General features: G+C 36.8%; 1 protein-coding gene across 3 annotated transcripts in view; it reads left to right on the forward strand.

The window, feature by feature from the left end:
- Positions 1 to 16196, forward strand: part of LOC115433745 (potassium voltage-gated channel subfamily H member 1-like) — a 47458-nt gene extending 31262 nt beyond the window's left edge. For all 3 annotated transcript variants that reach the window (XM_030155210.1, XM_030155211.1, XM_030155212.1), the window contains 2 exons: positions 6823 to 7019; positions 13584 to 16196. In XM_030155210.1, the coding sequence (XP_030011070.1) occupies positions 6823 to 7019; positions 13584 to 14441 (1055 nt within the window). In that variant the 3' untranslated portion in view covers positions 14442 to 16196. The remainder of the gene's footprint in view (positions 1 to 6822; positions 7020 to 13583) is intronic.
- The last annotated feature ends 1543 nt before the right edge of the window (positions 16197 to 17739 follow it).

A 17739-nucleotide genomic window follows, 5' to 3' on the forward strand; every position in this document is an offset into this window, starting at 1 on the left:
CAACAAAACTACTGGTTGAATTCATACCAAATTGGGTCTATAGATTGCCAGTGACCCAGAATAGATCTGACTACATTTTGGGAAAAGTAGGTCAAAGTTCAAATTTTTTATGAATTTTTAAAAACTTTTTTTCCACATTCACTTATAATGGGCGAAATTCCAAATGTCTGTAGCAGCAAAACTATTGGTAGAATTCATACCAAATTAGGTTTATAGATTGCCAGTGACCCAGAAAAGATGTTATTACATTTTTGGGAAAAGAAGGTCAAAGTTCAAAATTTTTAATGAATTTTTTTCCTCTTTTTTCTCCCATTTATTTATAATGGGTGGAATTTCAAATGTCTATAAAAACATTAATTTTGTTTCAATTTACTTCAAACTTGCCACATCTATAGAAGCAATTGATATGTTTACAGCAGCACACGCATAGACATGATGACATCATCTGGATCGATGCCAAAATAAGCTACAATACGTGCGAGGGGCGGGGTTTGTTGTGCCAGGCACCACTTGTTATAAAACTGATTCTTATGAAATAAAGAACATGCAGAAATAATCCAACTAAATTCTAATCAAAGAACTCTCAAAACAATGAAATATACATTTTCAGATGTATAATCCTATGCCTCTTTCATCTACATTGTTTTATGTTCTAAATATGTAACATCATTTTTTTTATATATATCAAGGTCCCTCTTTACTGTTTCCTTTGTTAGCATCTCTGGGGCAGTTGCATAAATATATCAAATGAAATGGGTTTTGGGAATGAATAGCAAACCTCATCCAACATATAAAAGCACAACAATCCCTAATTTGTGGCAAACTAAGTGTCTGTGTGGAGGTTTTTTTTTTTTTTTCACTAAAATTATTTTTTCCAAAGCATGTGATTTAGGGCTTATTTAGTCATTTAACACTAATCCTCCTCTGTATTTAACAGCAGTGGGTGAGGAAGGCGTATTTGTGAAACCACATCAAGATTTGAGGCGATGATTGACAATAAAAATCCTTTAACCTCTTTCACGGCGACGTTTTGGCTCCAATAAAATATCTCTGCATGAGGATACAGTATGCCCATGTTCACAGGGTGCAAAAAGAGACAGAAATATTGCAGCCAAATCAGAAACAAATTTAAAGCAGTGACATTGTACCTCAGTCCCAGTATTTTCTGGATTTAGGTGTGAAGTGGTCAGAACAATCCGTCCTTGAGTAATAGATTTTATATTCTCAGGCTATGTGTTCGTCCTATTCTCAATCTCATTTTGGTACATTTTTTATCTGTATTTGATTGTGTAGTAAGAAAGGATGTGTGGGTAAAAAGAGCAGAGGAATGACATGCAGCAAGAGCAAGAGGTGTGGTCATCTAGGAATTTAACCCTCAACACTTTGTCACAGCTGACATTTTGACAGAAAACACACAGGTGTAATTGGTGTCGTTAAAACAGTTGTTTCCCATTTAGACGCATCAGTTTCAGGCCTTTGATTTGTTAAACTAGAATGGCCTCCTGGGAAAACTAAATGGAACACAGCCACTGCTAATATTAGTAAAACCTGTGCTTCAACCGCCTTTACAAACCATTATGTCTGCTGTGAAAAAGGTCTGTAAATAAATGATGAAGTGATGACATTTTACTTCCAAAAGGCCAAAGGTCAACTTTACTGTGACATCATAATTTTCTGCAAACATTTTTCTTGTCATTGTTAAACACCATAACTCAGGAACAGAAGGGCAGATTGTGACCATATTTCACACACTGTGGTGGCTGTATAGATCTGGTCTGCTGGTGTAACACTGAATTCTGTCACTGTTGCTACTGAGCAGCCTGACACAGACAAGAATGTTTTAGTTTGTTTACATTGTAAAATAGACTGTAAAGAAATGACATTAGAAAGACTGGGGCTTGATATTTCTTCAACTTCATAATTACCTTTTATAGCATATTGTAATTCAAGTAACCTGACAGGAAATGAGACATCTTCACCTCCTCTTGAGGCTGTGAAAAATGAATTCCATGACTGAAGATCACACATTTTTAGCTGAAATGGGTAATTACAAGTGTTTTTAGAGAGGTCAAGGAGTTTAATATATGCTTCAGTTATCAAATGACTCTAATGCTCTATTCTGAAACAAATACATGCAGAATATTTTGGCAATAAGAAATGACATATACATATATTACATTTACACTATAGACAGGATAGATCTGCAGATCAAAAGTATGTATTGTCAAATTTTGGCTTCTTTTTTTACCCTAATAGTTAACAGCTGTAGGTTGAAGCTGAAGGTGCATTTGATTTCCTTTTTTCTTTTTTTTTATTCTTTGGAGGTGATTTTTGAGTAAATGTGCATAAAAGAAACAGAAAGACCTTTTTTTTTAAATTTGTAATAAATTCTAACCTAACAACATTTAATTCTAGCACTATGCTGCATCTTCCCAGATGTTATGATGGAGTGTGAAAACATGTCTAGTACATGTCATGTACTGATGAGGAGACCTTTCCTATCCTATCCCATCCCATCCCGTCCTATCCTATCCTGTCCTGTCCTATCCTATTCTATCCTATCCTATCACAAAATCAACAGAATGCTCTGCTTCTTCTACTCTGTTCATTAGAATTCTATGTAACATAGTTTACAGCGGCCCCTCCCAGTAACACAACGCAGCCTAGATTAGTCACTCCAAACCAGTTTATTGCACTTAATTTGCATCTTCATATTTGTGACAAAAGTTTACTTAAAATGCGTGACATTTTGTGGAAACACAGCTGCTGACACCATCAGGACATTTTCCAACCAAACTATTTCTACTAAGGCATTTTACCTTCTAATATAAATAAAACCTATTAGTAGTGCTCAATAAGTCAGTGCATTTTCTACTGTCTCAGCTTCCACTTTGTGGTCTATTAAATCAGAGTCAGCTTTATTGGCCCAATAGAAACTTTTTTTGTTTCCCTCTCATTAACACAGTAGACAGAAAAATAAACTGATTTCTCTGGTGGATGGAGGCATATAACCACGAAGTAGTAATTCTAGTTGACTTTTACTTTGTTACTTCCTTTACTTTCCAACTTGATTGATTTAATGAATAATGAACATCATGCAGTGACATAGTCTTGGCTCTGGTGTGTTAGCTATCTCCTATTGGATTCCCTCGGAACAGTCAATACTTTGCCGCGCTATTACCGTTGACCAATATGGAGGTCCTTTATTGAGAGGCTCAAGTGATAAACAAGCCACTACTCTGAGTCAGTTTCTCATTAGCCTAATGGTACTGTAATGCAGATCATCATCTAAACCTCAGATGGGTGCATTTTGACTTTCAATTCCCCAAACTACTCTGCGTGGCCCAATGTGCAGCTCAAAATGTCATTAATCAATGTAATTCAATTGAATAGCCCTATCAGTTTGATTAATGCTTCTGTAGTACAGCTTGAAAGGCTTGAAAATCACTTTTTTTACAACATCTTGTACAACTTGTCATCAAAATGTCCAAGGCAGTGGTCAGATGGCGTTCAGTCAAGTAAGTCACATATATTTTCTGCAGTTACATGTGAGATTGTTGATAGTAATGAGTCACAGTACTTCATAAGTGTTGTTTTATGATGACGCCGTACCTCTCAAAGTTAATAATACATGTAGACTTTTATAAATGACTCATGCCTGGGTCAGTATACTTATGTTGAGCACTAACAGTATAAAATTTCTTAAATGATCTAATGCTGTAGGCACTTTATATCCTGGCTGTGGAAAATACAGAGTGTTTCTGACTGGCTGCCTTTTATAATGCTATTATATGTTATTTTATATTTTATGGCTGCTACAGTAAACTCTGGCTGTAATTTACGATGTATCACACAGTGTTTTATTACTGACAGCACTTCTTCTCCTGTGCTGTCTCCTTAAGTTGCTTTCACTGCTGAATAGGACCTAAAAATATGTTTGTTTTATTGATACTTTATTCATGAGAAGCTAAAAATCTGTCCATGCACAGTGACCCTCAGCTACTTCAAAGCCAAAAGTTTGAGGCGCTGAAGCATTAGAGCTCACACAGTCTCATTCGGTAGTTCATTCCAGAGTCTCGAGGATCTTGGCCAAATACAGCTGTCAGGGGTGACTGGTGCAGGACTTTGGCCTCTACGGTCTGGATGAATCATATGACACTGCAGTATTAAATCAGAATTTGTCTTGGTTGGCAGGAGCTGGAGTCTCATCCACTCGCATGTTAAACTGAATATAACCCTGTTTGAAAATGATGATTTGAACAAATTCTCCATGAAAACTGAGCATTGTGTAAATAGATTAAATCGATAATATATATATTTTTCTTTCTTTCTTTCTTTCTTCATTTTTTAAATTTTGAGGCCTAACATAAAGCACAGTAAGGCCATCACGTTAATTTTTTGGGTTGAGTTGAAGAATTATAAATATTGAAACTGGATCATGTTGAAAACACAGATCACATCAACTAACAGTGTAATAATTAACACCATAAATATATTTCAGCTACTTAATAAATGTTAACACATACAATTATGTTTGATCACAATATTATCATGTATAAACACACTAATTACAGCTACCTGAGCTAATTAGCAGGCTAAATGACAGACCATATAATTCAATGCAAATTAATGCTACTAATACAGTTAAATAATGGTGTTTATTGTAATTAACTAGCAGTAAACTTGACAGAATCCTCTAACACTACACTGGAGCTGCCGATCAAGGAGAAAAGTAAGTGTAATTTGGTAAAAACAAGAGGTCAGATTGTCTAATTTGGCAGGGGAGCTAATCCTAGCTGTCAATCAAAGCCCACACAGGACAACAAAGTCTGATGACATTTACCTGTCAATCACATCGGCCACTCCTTTAATAGGTTCTTTTCAGGTGACGTCAAATCACAGCAGAGGATTATTATAAGCAAACAATCCACCATCCGTCTGTAAATCTGATACTCAGTGTCACTAGTGATAATCAGGTTTATTTACTTTGAACTGGTCTAGTGGTGGTTTTTAGAAATATTTCAATGCATTTTCATGCTGCTACATAAACATTGTTATAAGTAGAAATTCTGGATATCTCCAATTTGGAATTAAAAGTGAGACGATCTTTGTGACTCATATTTACAGCCTGATTATTGAGCTCAGCAGATACACAGTGGTTAAATAATGTTCACAGAAACATAATACTCTCTTTGATTTTAAATCACTGCAAAAAAAAGAAGCCCACAGAAACCAGTAAACAGTCCTTTCTCTTCTGACCTACCACCCCATAGAGACAATACTTAACCGACCATCAGTTGGAGCTCAGTTATGTGTTGTCTGCTTTGCCAGTCTGTATAAAGAGAAAATGACAACCTCATGTATGAAAAAATATAAAATAATTGTTGTAAGTCGACTTGTCACCAGCAGTGAATAATTGACCTCAGCATTCATATGTTAATGCTTCAGTCCCAGGCTTTTTGATCCATGTACAGTAGCAGTTCTGTAACTTACACGCATTGATGCATGTCTTTAGTGACATTTCACTGGTTCATTAATCCAGTAATGATAAGTTAACAATTATAACATTAACATTGCAGCACTGTGGCAGTGAACATTTGTTGTTTGGAGAAGGACCAATAGTGGCTTCCTGCCAGGGGCGCCGCAAGGGGGACAAAAGTGATGATGATACTAAGGAACCATGACTGACAGGAGCCCTAGAAGACAGTAGAATATTAGTCAGTTTTCCTCTGAAAAGGATTAACTTATCTCCATAAAAGAATGTTTGCTTCATATTTGTTCTTTGCATTAGTTTTGTTTTGTTTTTGGCAAAAAAGAAGAAAATCCAGCCATCCTCTTTTTGTAGTGAACCCCCAGTGGACATTCAAGTTACTGCAGATTTTGACACTAGCTCCTTTTACACAGCACTTCTGTTCCAGGTATATTTCACCTTTATTCCGGAACAATGTCTATGTAAGCAAAATGGTGGGATCATTTGGTCCCACCTCTGTCAGGGCTCTGTAACACCTCTGGAGGTAGTAACAGAGCTGTGATAAAGGTGGAATCATGATTATGGAACGCTATGTGGAAGGAACACCTCTCGTTCCGCAACCAAGGTATGACGTTTTGATGACGTACTGCGTGTGTGACCCCCGCACCAGGGGGGATTTTAAAATGACCGCAGGCCGTGCACAGTAAACAAACATATCAACGCGACCAGAAAGATGTCGAACTGGGGAGACACCGAGGTCCGCGAGCTGCTGTCACTTCAGGCGGAGGACTCCATCCATGCGAACATTTGTGGAACAGTGAAAGACTCTGCTTGGGTATTTCTGACACACTATACGCCACACTATATGCTGCGCTGTGTCACTGCCCCTTTGATTGCGGAACACAGGTCCACTGTGTAAAAGTCTAGCCTGTCTCACCTCTGTTACTCCTTTGGCTTGGCTGTGGAAATCGTTCAGTGGTGGAAAAAAGGTGGGATCACCATCTCAGCTTTTTTCCAGGATCTCTGTGTAAAAGTGGCTTCTGACTTCACTTTTCAGCTTTTTAAGACTTGTTTTTTTATGATTCTGCAGAGACCGAGCACATCAAAAGTCTACCAAAAACTGTAAATGTGTTTCCTTTGAAATACACAAAGGGCTTCATGCTGCTAAAATGACACAAAGCATTCACAAGTTTCCACATCTATAATTAGCTGCAGATGTGTTTTATCTTATTGTTAAAACATAAAAAAATAAAAAATGAGTGTATCTGTTGAATTACAGTCTCTCTAGTTTGTAGTGGACATTTGAACCACAGTATAAATGTAAGTTAATCTGTCTTTTCCTTTTTCTACAGGTAAGGGGGATGTGTTCGGTGATGTTTTCTGGAAAGAGGTGACTCTGGCCCAAGCCTGCGCCAACGTCCGAGCTCTGACCTACTGCGACCTCCACGTCATTAAACGTGACGCTCTGCAGAAGGTGCTGGAGTTCTACACGGCTTTTTCCAACCACTTTTCCAGAAATCTGCTGCTCACGTACAACCTGAGAAAGAGAGTGAGTGACTCTACAAATATTCTGAAACAGTAGTTGAAGCACATCTTTATATTTTTAATCAAAGACCACAAAACTTCAACCAAACTGACTGAAAACGATGGTGACAAACACATTAGAGGCCCTACCAAAGATGAATAATTCTTTCTCCATCAAAAACATTTCTCAGAAGTGTTTTAATGAGTACACAGAGAGTTAACCTTTTGTTCTCCTCCTCTGTTTTTATGCCTTTCACAATAGAACTAATTAGATTTTGAACTGACCAGTTTCTTTCCCTTGGTTGGGGATATTATTTTTAATGAGAGCTTTTTTAACCTAACATGTTCACTGAGTTTTATAATTGTATTTAGCTCGCCAGCTCATAATTGCTGGTTTGTTTTTGTAGAATGTAACTTTGTGCAGTGCTCTTTATTATTTCTTCCTGTTGAGAGTTTGTACAGGTTTGATTGATTAGGTTCATTTTGTCGTTTTTCTTATATTAGATTAGCGATTCCTTTTTTCCGACAAAGTTAGTAAGGATGACTGATTTACCTTGTTGACATGTTTCGATTACGTCTGAGGAAGTCTGCAGACGTAGTCGAAACATGTCAGCAAGGTAAATCACTCATCCCTACTAACTTTGTCAGAAAAAAAAGAAGCACTAATCTAATCTTGTACAGGTTTGATTTTTAGTTGAAGAGGCCAGACTTTGACATGGCTTTAACGGTATATGTGTATGTAGTATTAATATATTCCAAACTCTCAACAGCAGGGGGATGTCGTGTACCAGAACACAGTATCCACAGACTGTATCGCTGACTAAACTAAAACTTAACAACAGGTAACAGGTTATACTGTTACTGTTCCAATGTTATTAGACACTTACAACAGTGTCTAATACTCCTCATGTGCTGCATCATTTGATACTTTACTGTTACTCTGTTAGCTACGCTTTGATTTTAGACAGGAAACAGCCAGAAAAGAGTAAAACCATAAGTCACCTCCATTTTCTGCACGATTTGTGTTGTCGATAGCTGCACTAAAGATCTGTTTGGAATCATCCAAACAAGGTCAGAACTGTCATCATTTAGTCTGAACTTCAAATCAACAAAGAGCAACTTAGCAAAGACAAGCAGAGACCTTTATAAAACTCATAATCAAAATCCCCCATGATTTCAGCATCAAACTCCATTGTTTTCATTTAGAGCTTTGTTCAGTGATGAAAACAGTAACAGTGCTTCTATCTTTTATCACTTTGTCGCTGTCTTTGACGCAAAAAGTTGTTTCTCAGCAGTTCTAGTTGCATCCTGTTATTTTCTGGTGTTTTGGTCAAATACCCCATGGTGTTAGTTTTTCTTCACCTTGGGAGAAAGTGACTCACTACTCCGTCTAGTGGCCACATTAATTTGATGACCTCACATTGTAAATATATTCAGTGCATATCTCTACAATCTAATACATTGGCATCATTGACATAACACTTCTTTTTAACCACTAATGACACTATTAGGTTATTTGAATGTCAAAGCACATTAAAACAAAATAAAGAGATTTTGTTTGTTTTGTTTCTTTGGATTATTTTATTCTTTTTTTAATTTTATTTTGATTAAACTCAATTTTGGGAGTCTTTGAGCTTTTATTCAACAAAAAGTAAATTTTGCCAAGCAGCAGAACAAACATAAAGAGTGAATGTACCAAAAAATTTGAATGACAAGATGTTACATTTTTTTATCGTTTGACAGCACAAATTTTGATGTTTTACAAACATCAAAACAAAAACATCCAATGATAAAAAATTTTAATCAGATTAATCACAGGGTTGCTGTGGATTAATTTTGGTTAATCACAATTAAATATCATTAATTTCCAATCTATATTAATGGCGTTTCATTTTGCATGAGCAAACAGACTCAAGAAAGAAGGGAATATGCACTTAATTTGTTTATTCAACACCTGTAACAGTTTCAACAAACAACTTGAAACAAAATAACTTGAAACAGCTGTTCCGTCTTGTTTTTTTGTCCTCATATTTTCATCCAGAGGGTAAACGTGCTGTTTAGTGTCTTCCATCTCTGTGGGTTGGTTCTGTTGCCTGTCAATACCAGATCAACTGCCCATTTGTTCATGTGCAGTGCTAACTCTACTTGGACAAACTGCTCCAAATGCGCTGCCAGAGAGTCATTCTGCGCTGCAGATGGGTTAACTGCGTTAAAATTTTTAAGCAGATGGATCATGATGATGGATTAATCCACGTTGGCGCGTTACCTTTTTTTTACAGCCCTAATCAAAATATGTAAAAGTAGTAAAACAACAAAACACAATGAAATAAACCACAAAAGATGGAAAAAAAATGTTTATATTGATAATGGAGCTATATTATGACAATCAGTATTATTCTTTTATGATCCACCCGTATTTCCGTATGCCATTCTTGGTACAATTTATAAAAGCAGAAAGAAGTCGAAGTTCATGTAGGTTAGACATCTGAAAAACATTACAGAACACTGTACATAAGTCATACAACCTTTATTCAGACACAAACAGCTAAGACGTCGAGACAACTGTAGCTACCAATCATCGCCTCATTCATAATAAGGTTAACCTGTCCCGGAGAGATTCAGTGAGATTGAATTGCCTGCATATTCAGAGGCAATCTCATCTTCTGCATTAAACTAACTATTCACCAGGGTCCAATACTTTGTGAACGTATACAGCTGGGAAATCCAGAGATAGATTGAAGAAGGAGCCAAATGCTGCTTTCAAATGAAACTCATGAGGTTGTGTTGTTGAAATGGAAAATCCAGCACACGCATGTGTTCTGCTCTCCAAGTCGATGAGAATCTGACGAGGGAAATGGACAATGTGTGTTCACTTTTCAGAAATGATGGATGGGTTTGTGTCGTTCAGATTTCAGTGTCAGGCTCGGGGACGAGAAAAGAGCAGACATCAAATTAAAAGATATGAAATGTACTGTATATTCTGCAAGAGATGATATGAAACAGGAGGATTATAGGAGCACACGTGGCAGGAAAAATGAAACTGAGCACTCCACATCTCAGAGTTATTTAGTGTGTATTTTCTATTGCAGGGCTCAGATTGGAGAGAGGCTCCATCCAAACTAACCTGAGCCAGTTTTAAGTATTTTATTTATTTATTTATTCCAATCTGAGTGGAAAAGAGCAGGATGAAGAAAACTTAGAATATTTGTCCCTTTCTTAAAACATCTGCTTACATCAGATAAGTTGCCATTACAGCTATTACAGTAAAAACAGATTACACAACAGTCAACAAAAAAAAAACAAATCCAAAATCCATAAGTAAAACTATTTCATTACATGTTTTTATTAAGCTTCTCTATTCTCTCCTTATACAACCTCTTAAACTGAGAAATATTTGTGCAGCTCTTCTCTTCCATTGCCAAAAAATTCCATTTATGACTGTTGTGACGATGCAAATGTAAAATCTCTCAGCAAAAACATTCAACTTGTCTGAACTAAAGCCACAAAACAATCTGACATTATAGAGGAATGAGTGACAAGTAAATACATAAAGTTCTAGCAGATGAGTTTATCATATGAATATTGTATTCTGTTGTATTCTGCAATTTACCTAAATGCAAATTCATCACATTATACTGGTCTACAAGTAAAATGCTCTTCATTAATAACGAAAAATTAAGTCAAAAATGCTAGTGGCTATAGTTTTCAATATGCAGTATTGGATCCAAATATAAAATTCCCTGAATTAATAAGAGAATGGATTTTATTCAAAAGGAGTATTTGTCTCTGAGCTACAAGTTATTCTTTAAAACACTATTTACGCATTCAAATATAGGAATTTTTCAGATTTCAGACTTATAAATGTATAGATGTAACAACACTGTATCGTGTATCGTGAAACCATTACCCAACCAGCAATTTAATTTTCAATTCATCTTATATGTATGTAGGTTTTAGCACATTTACTTCTAAAGCAGATCTCCAGAACCAGTGCGGCCCAGTGTTATAAACAGCTGTGCAGTGTTTCATGCTCTGATAAACCCTTAAACTCCCAGGTCTGTTACTCAAATCATACTTCAGTTTAATTTCTTATCGGTACCAGAAGCAACTCACCCATAATAATGCAGATCTTTTTAACATGTGGCTGTTCAACCAAATTACTGTTTCATGAGTCTTTCTGAAAAGCAGCAGGAAACTAGTGAATACATAAAACATACCTGTCTATTGGCAGCGGCTCAGTGAGCTTACAGTAGGCTGTGTCTTCAACCACCGAAGCCAAAGGCAACTTATGAACTTTCCCTTGGTGTCATGGGAAAAGACTCTTTAAGGTGACATTTGCAAAGCACATACAATTTGAAATATATCTTCACAAAAAATTATCCATTAAAAAGCTAGACACCACACCAAATCACTGGATTTATGTATTTAGATTTTTAAGTATTTGAGCACTTAAAGAGGCTAATATGATTTAAAGGCACAATATGTAGCAAATGTGAATTATATTAACCCTTTATAAGGCAGCCAGAGAAAGGCTCTGAAATTCTAAATTTCCACCTTAGTGTGTTATTGGAGGACATAACAAGACTTTATTACCTCTGCCAAGGAGGTTATGTTTTTGTCGGCGTTGGTTTGTTTGTCTGTCTGTCTGTCTGTTTGTGTGCAAGATAACTCAAAAAATTATGGACGGATTTGGATGAAAATTTCAGGAAATGTTGATACCAAAATTTACTCATTTGTTCCTTGTGCCAGTATCAACATTTCCTGAAATTTTTATCCAAATCCGGGGCACTGATCTGCCTTGGTGGAGGTCTGCACTCTCCAAGGGCTTCTAGTGTTTTCATTGGGGTTTGTTTGTTTGTTTGTTTGTTTGTTTGTTTGTTTGTTTGTTAGCAAGATAACTCAAAAAGTTATGGACGGATTTTGATGAAATTTTCAGAAAATGTTGATACTGGTACAAGGAACAAATGGTTACATTTTGGTGGTGATCAGGGGGTGGGGTGGGGTGGGGGGCTTGGGGGGGCACGCTGATCTGCCTTGGTGTAGGTCTGTGCTCTCCGAGTGCTTTTCTACTTACTTTTGTGAAATTTTTCAAAATTTTTTATTGTCATGTAGAAAATCAAGGTAAATGAAGTTACCATATTTGGTTCCTTGCCCATGAGTGGCAAAATAAAAAAAAATACAAGAAGTTTATATAAAAATGCAAGAAAAACATATGTAGGGTGAAAGCAACATATTTTAGAACACAGGTGTCAAACATGCGACCCGGGGGCCAAATCCGGCCCGCCAAAGGTCCAGTCCGGCCCTTGGGATGAAGTTGTGAAATGCAAAAATTACACTAAGATATTAACAATTCTTTTAGTTCAGGTTCCACATTCAGACTAATTCAATCTCCAGTGGGCAGGACCAGTAAAATACAATCATAATAACAGATAAATAATGACAACTCCAAATTTTTCTCTTTGTAAATGTAAATATTTTCATGCATTTACACTATAACAAAGTATAATTTGGCAAAAAATGTGAACCACCTGAACAAATATGAAAAACCTGAAATGCCTTAGGTTTTTTTTCATTTTTTTTTATCAATATTCTGCGTGTTACTGAATGTTTTGTGTGTTTGTAGATCCACTGTGATCTATAAGTTATAATGTACATGTGTAAATGATAAACTGAGACAGAATATTGTTAAAATTATACTTTTCCATTTTGTTCATGTTATTCACTTCTTTTTAAAAGATAGTTTGTAGATGTAAACCTTTTCATAATGTAAATTAACTTTTTTTGCTCTAAAACAGAGAAAAGTTTGGAGCTGACATTATTTATATATTATTATGTTATTATTTTACTGGTCCGGCCCACTTCAGATAAAATTTAGCTGAATCTGGCCCCAGAACTAAAATGAGTTTGACACCCCTGTTTTAGAGCATTAGAACAACATTTTTAAAATATTAGACCAACATTCTCCCTTTGAATATTATTCCTTACATTAGTACCATTACTTCATGGTACCTAACAAAGCAGGTACACTCACTGTTCATGCAGAGGTGGACCTTACAGACCCTGTAGACTCCATTTAACCTAAGATTGTGGATTCACTGTCCTCACTATAACTGTTGATGTCACTGTCCTGTGATGTGTGTGGAAATGACCAAAAATAGTCACTTGCCTGATAAAGGGCTAACTGATTGGTTTGTGTTAATGTATCATAACAAACCCTAAAAAATGACCAGCCTCGTATCAGTTATGACAACAGCTACAATACTACACAGAGATCTGCATACGTAGAGGACTTGGATCAGATTTTCCGCTAACTTTATTATGGTTGAGCTCAGGTTTTTCACTGCATCTGGTGTGCTCTCCTCTGTAGTAGAAATAGTGGACAATTTACATAGTTAATGCAAACTTAGAAAGGGAGTCTGTTAGCATCAACATATACCCCAAAAAGACAACAGAAAAACAAACTAAAACATGTAGATTCTACGCATTGCACCTTGAATAGAAATGTTACTGTGTTTGTCTCATTTACATATTTTGTAGTGGTTCTTTCATTCAGATGTTATATTTATAAAACATACAATTGTCTTTTTAGATCGTCTTCCGAAAAATCAGTGATGTGAAAAGAGAGGAGGAGGAGCGGCAGAGACGTAAAAATGAAGCCCCTCTAAACCTGCCGCCGGACCACCCAGTCCGAAAACTCTTCCAGCGTTTCCGTCAGCAGAAGGAAGCCCGGCTGCAAACTGAGAAACCAGACCTGGATGAGCATGACATCGAGAAAGGCCAGGTGTACGTCGAGGCCTCTGTAGCTAAAACCACCATCGCCACCACCAGCATTGTCACCGTGACAGAAAGCCCGGCGACGCCCTCATCTTCAACGCCATCATCATCAACACCCCCCACCTCAGAGAAGGGGAAGCTCCAGGTGCCACCTCCTGTTTCCCTCGTGGGGTGTCGCACTGCTGAACCGGTCAAAGTCAAAGGCTGGGGTCGTTTCAAAGAGTCCATGGCCAAAGCCGACAACTGGAACAAAGTCTCCAAAGCCGAATCCATGGAGACTCTGCCTGAACGGTCCAAGGTACACGACTCGCAGACCTCTTTAAAGAAGACAGACTCATGTGACAGCGGTATCACCAAAAGTGACCTCCGCCTGGACAAAGTAGGTGATTATCGCCTCACACCGCAGGATCGCAGCCCCGTCCAACCTGAAAGCAGACACTCCTTCTACCCAATCCCAGAACAAACGCTTCAGGCCTCGCTTCAGGAGCTCAAGCTGGAGCTGAAGGACGACCTCAAGAACCTGAATGTCCGAATGTCTGGCCTGGAAGCGCAACTTATGGAAGCACTTCAACTCCTCAAAGAGAGGAAACCAAGTGCTGGTTCTCCACAGCATCTTTTTGACATTTCTAGACCTGCTTCACCAGAACTGGACAAAGAAGATATCTTCTCTTGAAGGATGTAAGAGGAATTTTATTCACCAGGTAACAGTATAATGGTTACTCAGCTGGACTCCAGTAATATCTGGATTACTGGGGTGGCTGAGGCTGCATTGGCCACACCTTTCAGATTAGGTAACAGTGCAGCTTGTGTCCCACGTGTCCCTGTCGGCTCAAAAGGGACCCAGGTGTTGGGAAGTTCGAGGTCGTAGCGCACTTTTTGAAGACTGAACTCAGAGGGTACTTAAAGCTGACAGCTGTATGTTTGTATATAAGTCTGAATTATTTTTCCATGGGCACTTTACTGGAAAAATAGCTTGAGGTGATACTGATTTATTGCGACTTAAATCTGTTTATATTATTACAGATTTTGAGGGAGTCTAAACAGGAGAGCGTAGTTGCATCTCTGTTGGATGCTCCACTGGAAACAGCATGATGCACTGGTTTGTTATTGAATCATTTGTGTCTGATTCTCTGCATGTCACATAAAGTAGATGTGTGCCTCTGGATGCAGATGGTGCATATTTGATTCACTGAGGCCACACAGTCATTTGCATTATTTTACACTGACAGACAATAAGGAAAGGCTTTACAGATGTGGAAACTGTCTCAGAGTAATTTCCTCAAGCAACTGATGAACTCTTATTATTTCAACTGCCAGGTTCATTATGAATTATACAACAGAAAACTCTGGCCAAGCAGCCTGATTTTCAAAGAAATATTTTAGCAGAGCCTCTAATTTCCATAAAACATGGACCGATAAGCTCGATGAACAATGGAATAAGATGCTAACTAGTGTGATCATGGAGTTTTCCATCTTGGTTTCTACCAAATATTAATTATTCTCATGAGTAAACACTACAGCCACAGTCATAATTTGTATGAAAGCCGTGAATTTTAGGCTTTGTTGACACATATGCATCAACTTATATGGTGCATACATACAAGACGAAATGACACTGTATATGATTGTGACCCTAACATGTTTTAAACAGACATAAATTGTCATATTTGTTTCTTCAGTAGCCATAGAAGGTGGATTTCCACAACTAAATAGGTGGACCGGCCTTTAGATACAGACACTTAGATTTTTTGTTCAGATTTTTGCTTCACAAATGTTAGTTTTTCCACTTGATGCATCTGTTTGCATATTTTCATATGTCTTCACATTTAGTCCAGATGTAGAGATGAGGCTGAAGTCACCGAGAGACTCAGCGAAGTGTTTACACTGCAGGTGAGCATGAATAAATCCATTTGTTGACAGTATTCACAGGCAATATCAGTATGACCACGATAATGTAATGTCCGATGTAGCAACAAAAATAGAAGAAAAATATAAGGTCATGTTTGTTTACTTAACATATGCTCTGAGGACATTTCATGAACAGGAGGAATAGAGGAAAACACTGATAAATCCATAAAAAATAAATGATTAAAATGTATGCCTTCAGAAAAAGATTTAGCAAAACATGAGTTTTTTAAGCAATAATTTCACATATTTTAAAACCCAAGGTGTTTATACAACATGGACAATTGATGAATTTATTTTATTTAAGGATCATCAGACAAACAAAAATTTACAACCATAACATTTACTTCCCCAGATGTTAAGCTGTAGATGATGATAGAAATTACAATACAATTAAAAAATGTGCAGATCAATGATAACATCCAAACTAAATCTATTGCTATCAGTAACAAGTGGTGCCAGGCATAACAAACCCCGGCCCTCGCACTTATTGTAGCTTATTTTGGCATCGATCCAACTGATGTCATCATGTCTATGCATGTGGTGATGTCAGCATATCAATTGTTTCTCTATATGTGCCAAGTTTGAGGTAAATTGAAACAAAATGGATGTTTTTATAGACGTTTGAAATTTTGCCCATTATAAGTAAATGGGAGAAGAAAAAAGATTTAAAAAAAAAAATTTGAACTTGGTCGCTGGCAGTCTATAAACCCAATTTGGTATGAATTCATCCAATAGCTTTGCTGCTAAAGACATTTGAAATTTCACCCATTATAAGTAAATGGGGGGGGGGGGGATTAAACTTAATAAAAAAGTTGAACTTTCACCTACTTTTCTGAAAATGTAATGACATCTATTCTGGGTCACTGGCAATAATTAAAACCAATTTAGTATGAATTCAACCAATAGTTTTGCTGCTAGAGTGTTAACAAACAAATAATGTGGTTTGTCATTGGTGATATATACAAATGTCGGACTTTCTTTTACAATAAAACTGACCAAAATTCACTTTAAGTTACATAAGGTTAGGAGCTTCAGTGGTCTGCTTGATTCTGTCTATACTAAAGAAGGAAATATTCTCCCACATGACAGAAATAACCATTATTCTATATTATTCATTATTCATATAGATAATTTATGTTGCCAGCATGCCTTTTCTCTTACAGAGACATGAGACAAGCTGAGACGGGCACAGCGGAGGGGAAAAAGATGCCTAGGTTTTCTGAAGCCCCATTTCCATCAAAAATTCAGCTTACTAAAAATAAATGGGCTTGTCATCACAGGAGTGAGAACTCATTTGGGTTCGAGCCAGTGTTTGTTGGTTGTAATGGGCCTGGTTTTTTTAATTCTAGAACGGAAAAAAAAAACATCAGACTTGTAGAGGAAACACAGTTGCTGCTTATAGTCAGAGTTCAGAAATAAAGACAAAAAGAGGCCAGAGCTGACAGTAGCATCGATAAGCACAGTCTCTGTAGTAAAGGACAGATCTACTCATGAAATCATGGCCAACATCCTGTAATGGAAGGATAATTAGCTTCTTTACTTGAGCAAAAATCATTCGCGTAAAAAGGTCTTCAGTCTAAAATGATATGGTTCTGTTTGATTCTAACTTAAATGTAAATTGCAAATCATATTTTAAAACTTGCACAATTTTCCAAAATACATTGTGAAGAGTATTTTCTTGTGTTAAAAGCCTAATACATTAAAACATTAAAAAAAAAAAAAAAAAAACAGAATTATAGAGAAATGATATTTAACCCTTAAAGATCTAAACAGTCACTGGCAACCAAAAGCATCTGTTGAACTAAAATGTTAATAACTTTTCAACTGCTAATCCTATCAATACATTGAATAATTCAGATAAAATACGTTTTTTTGGCTTTTTATGGTCATCAGATATGACCCATTTGGACGTTCAGAGGCTCCGTAGTGAACATGGAAACACCGTCATCTACTACAACATGGATTCACCAGTAAAACCCATGGAGTTTGATCAATGACAGTGGTTGTAGATGACTCCTTGCACTTTAAGTTAATGACATATAAGTCATTTTTTTCTTCGGTTT

The sequence above is a fragment of the Sphaeramia orbicularis genome, chromosome 15 (genome assembly GCF_902148855.1).
Source record: "Sphaeramia orbicularis chromosome 15, fSphaOr1.1, whole genome shotgun sequence".
Classification (NCBI taxonomy): Eukaryota; Metazoa; Chordata; class Actinopteri; order Kurtiformes; family Apogonidae; genus Sphaeramia; species Sphaeramia orbicularis.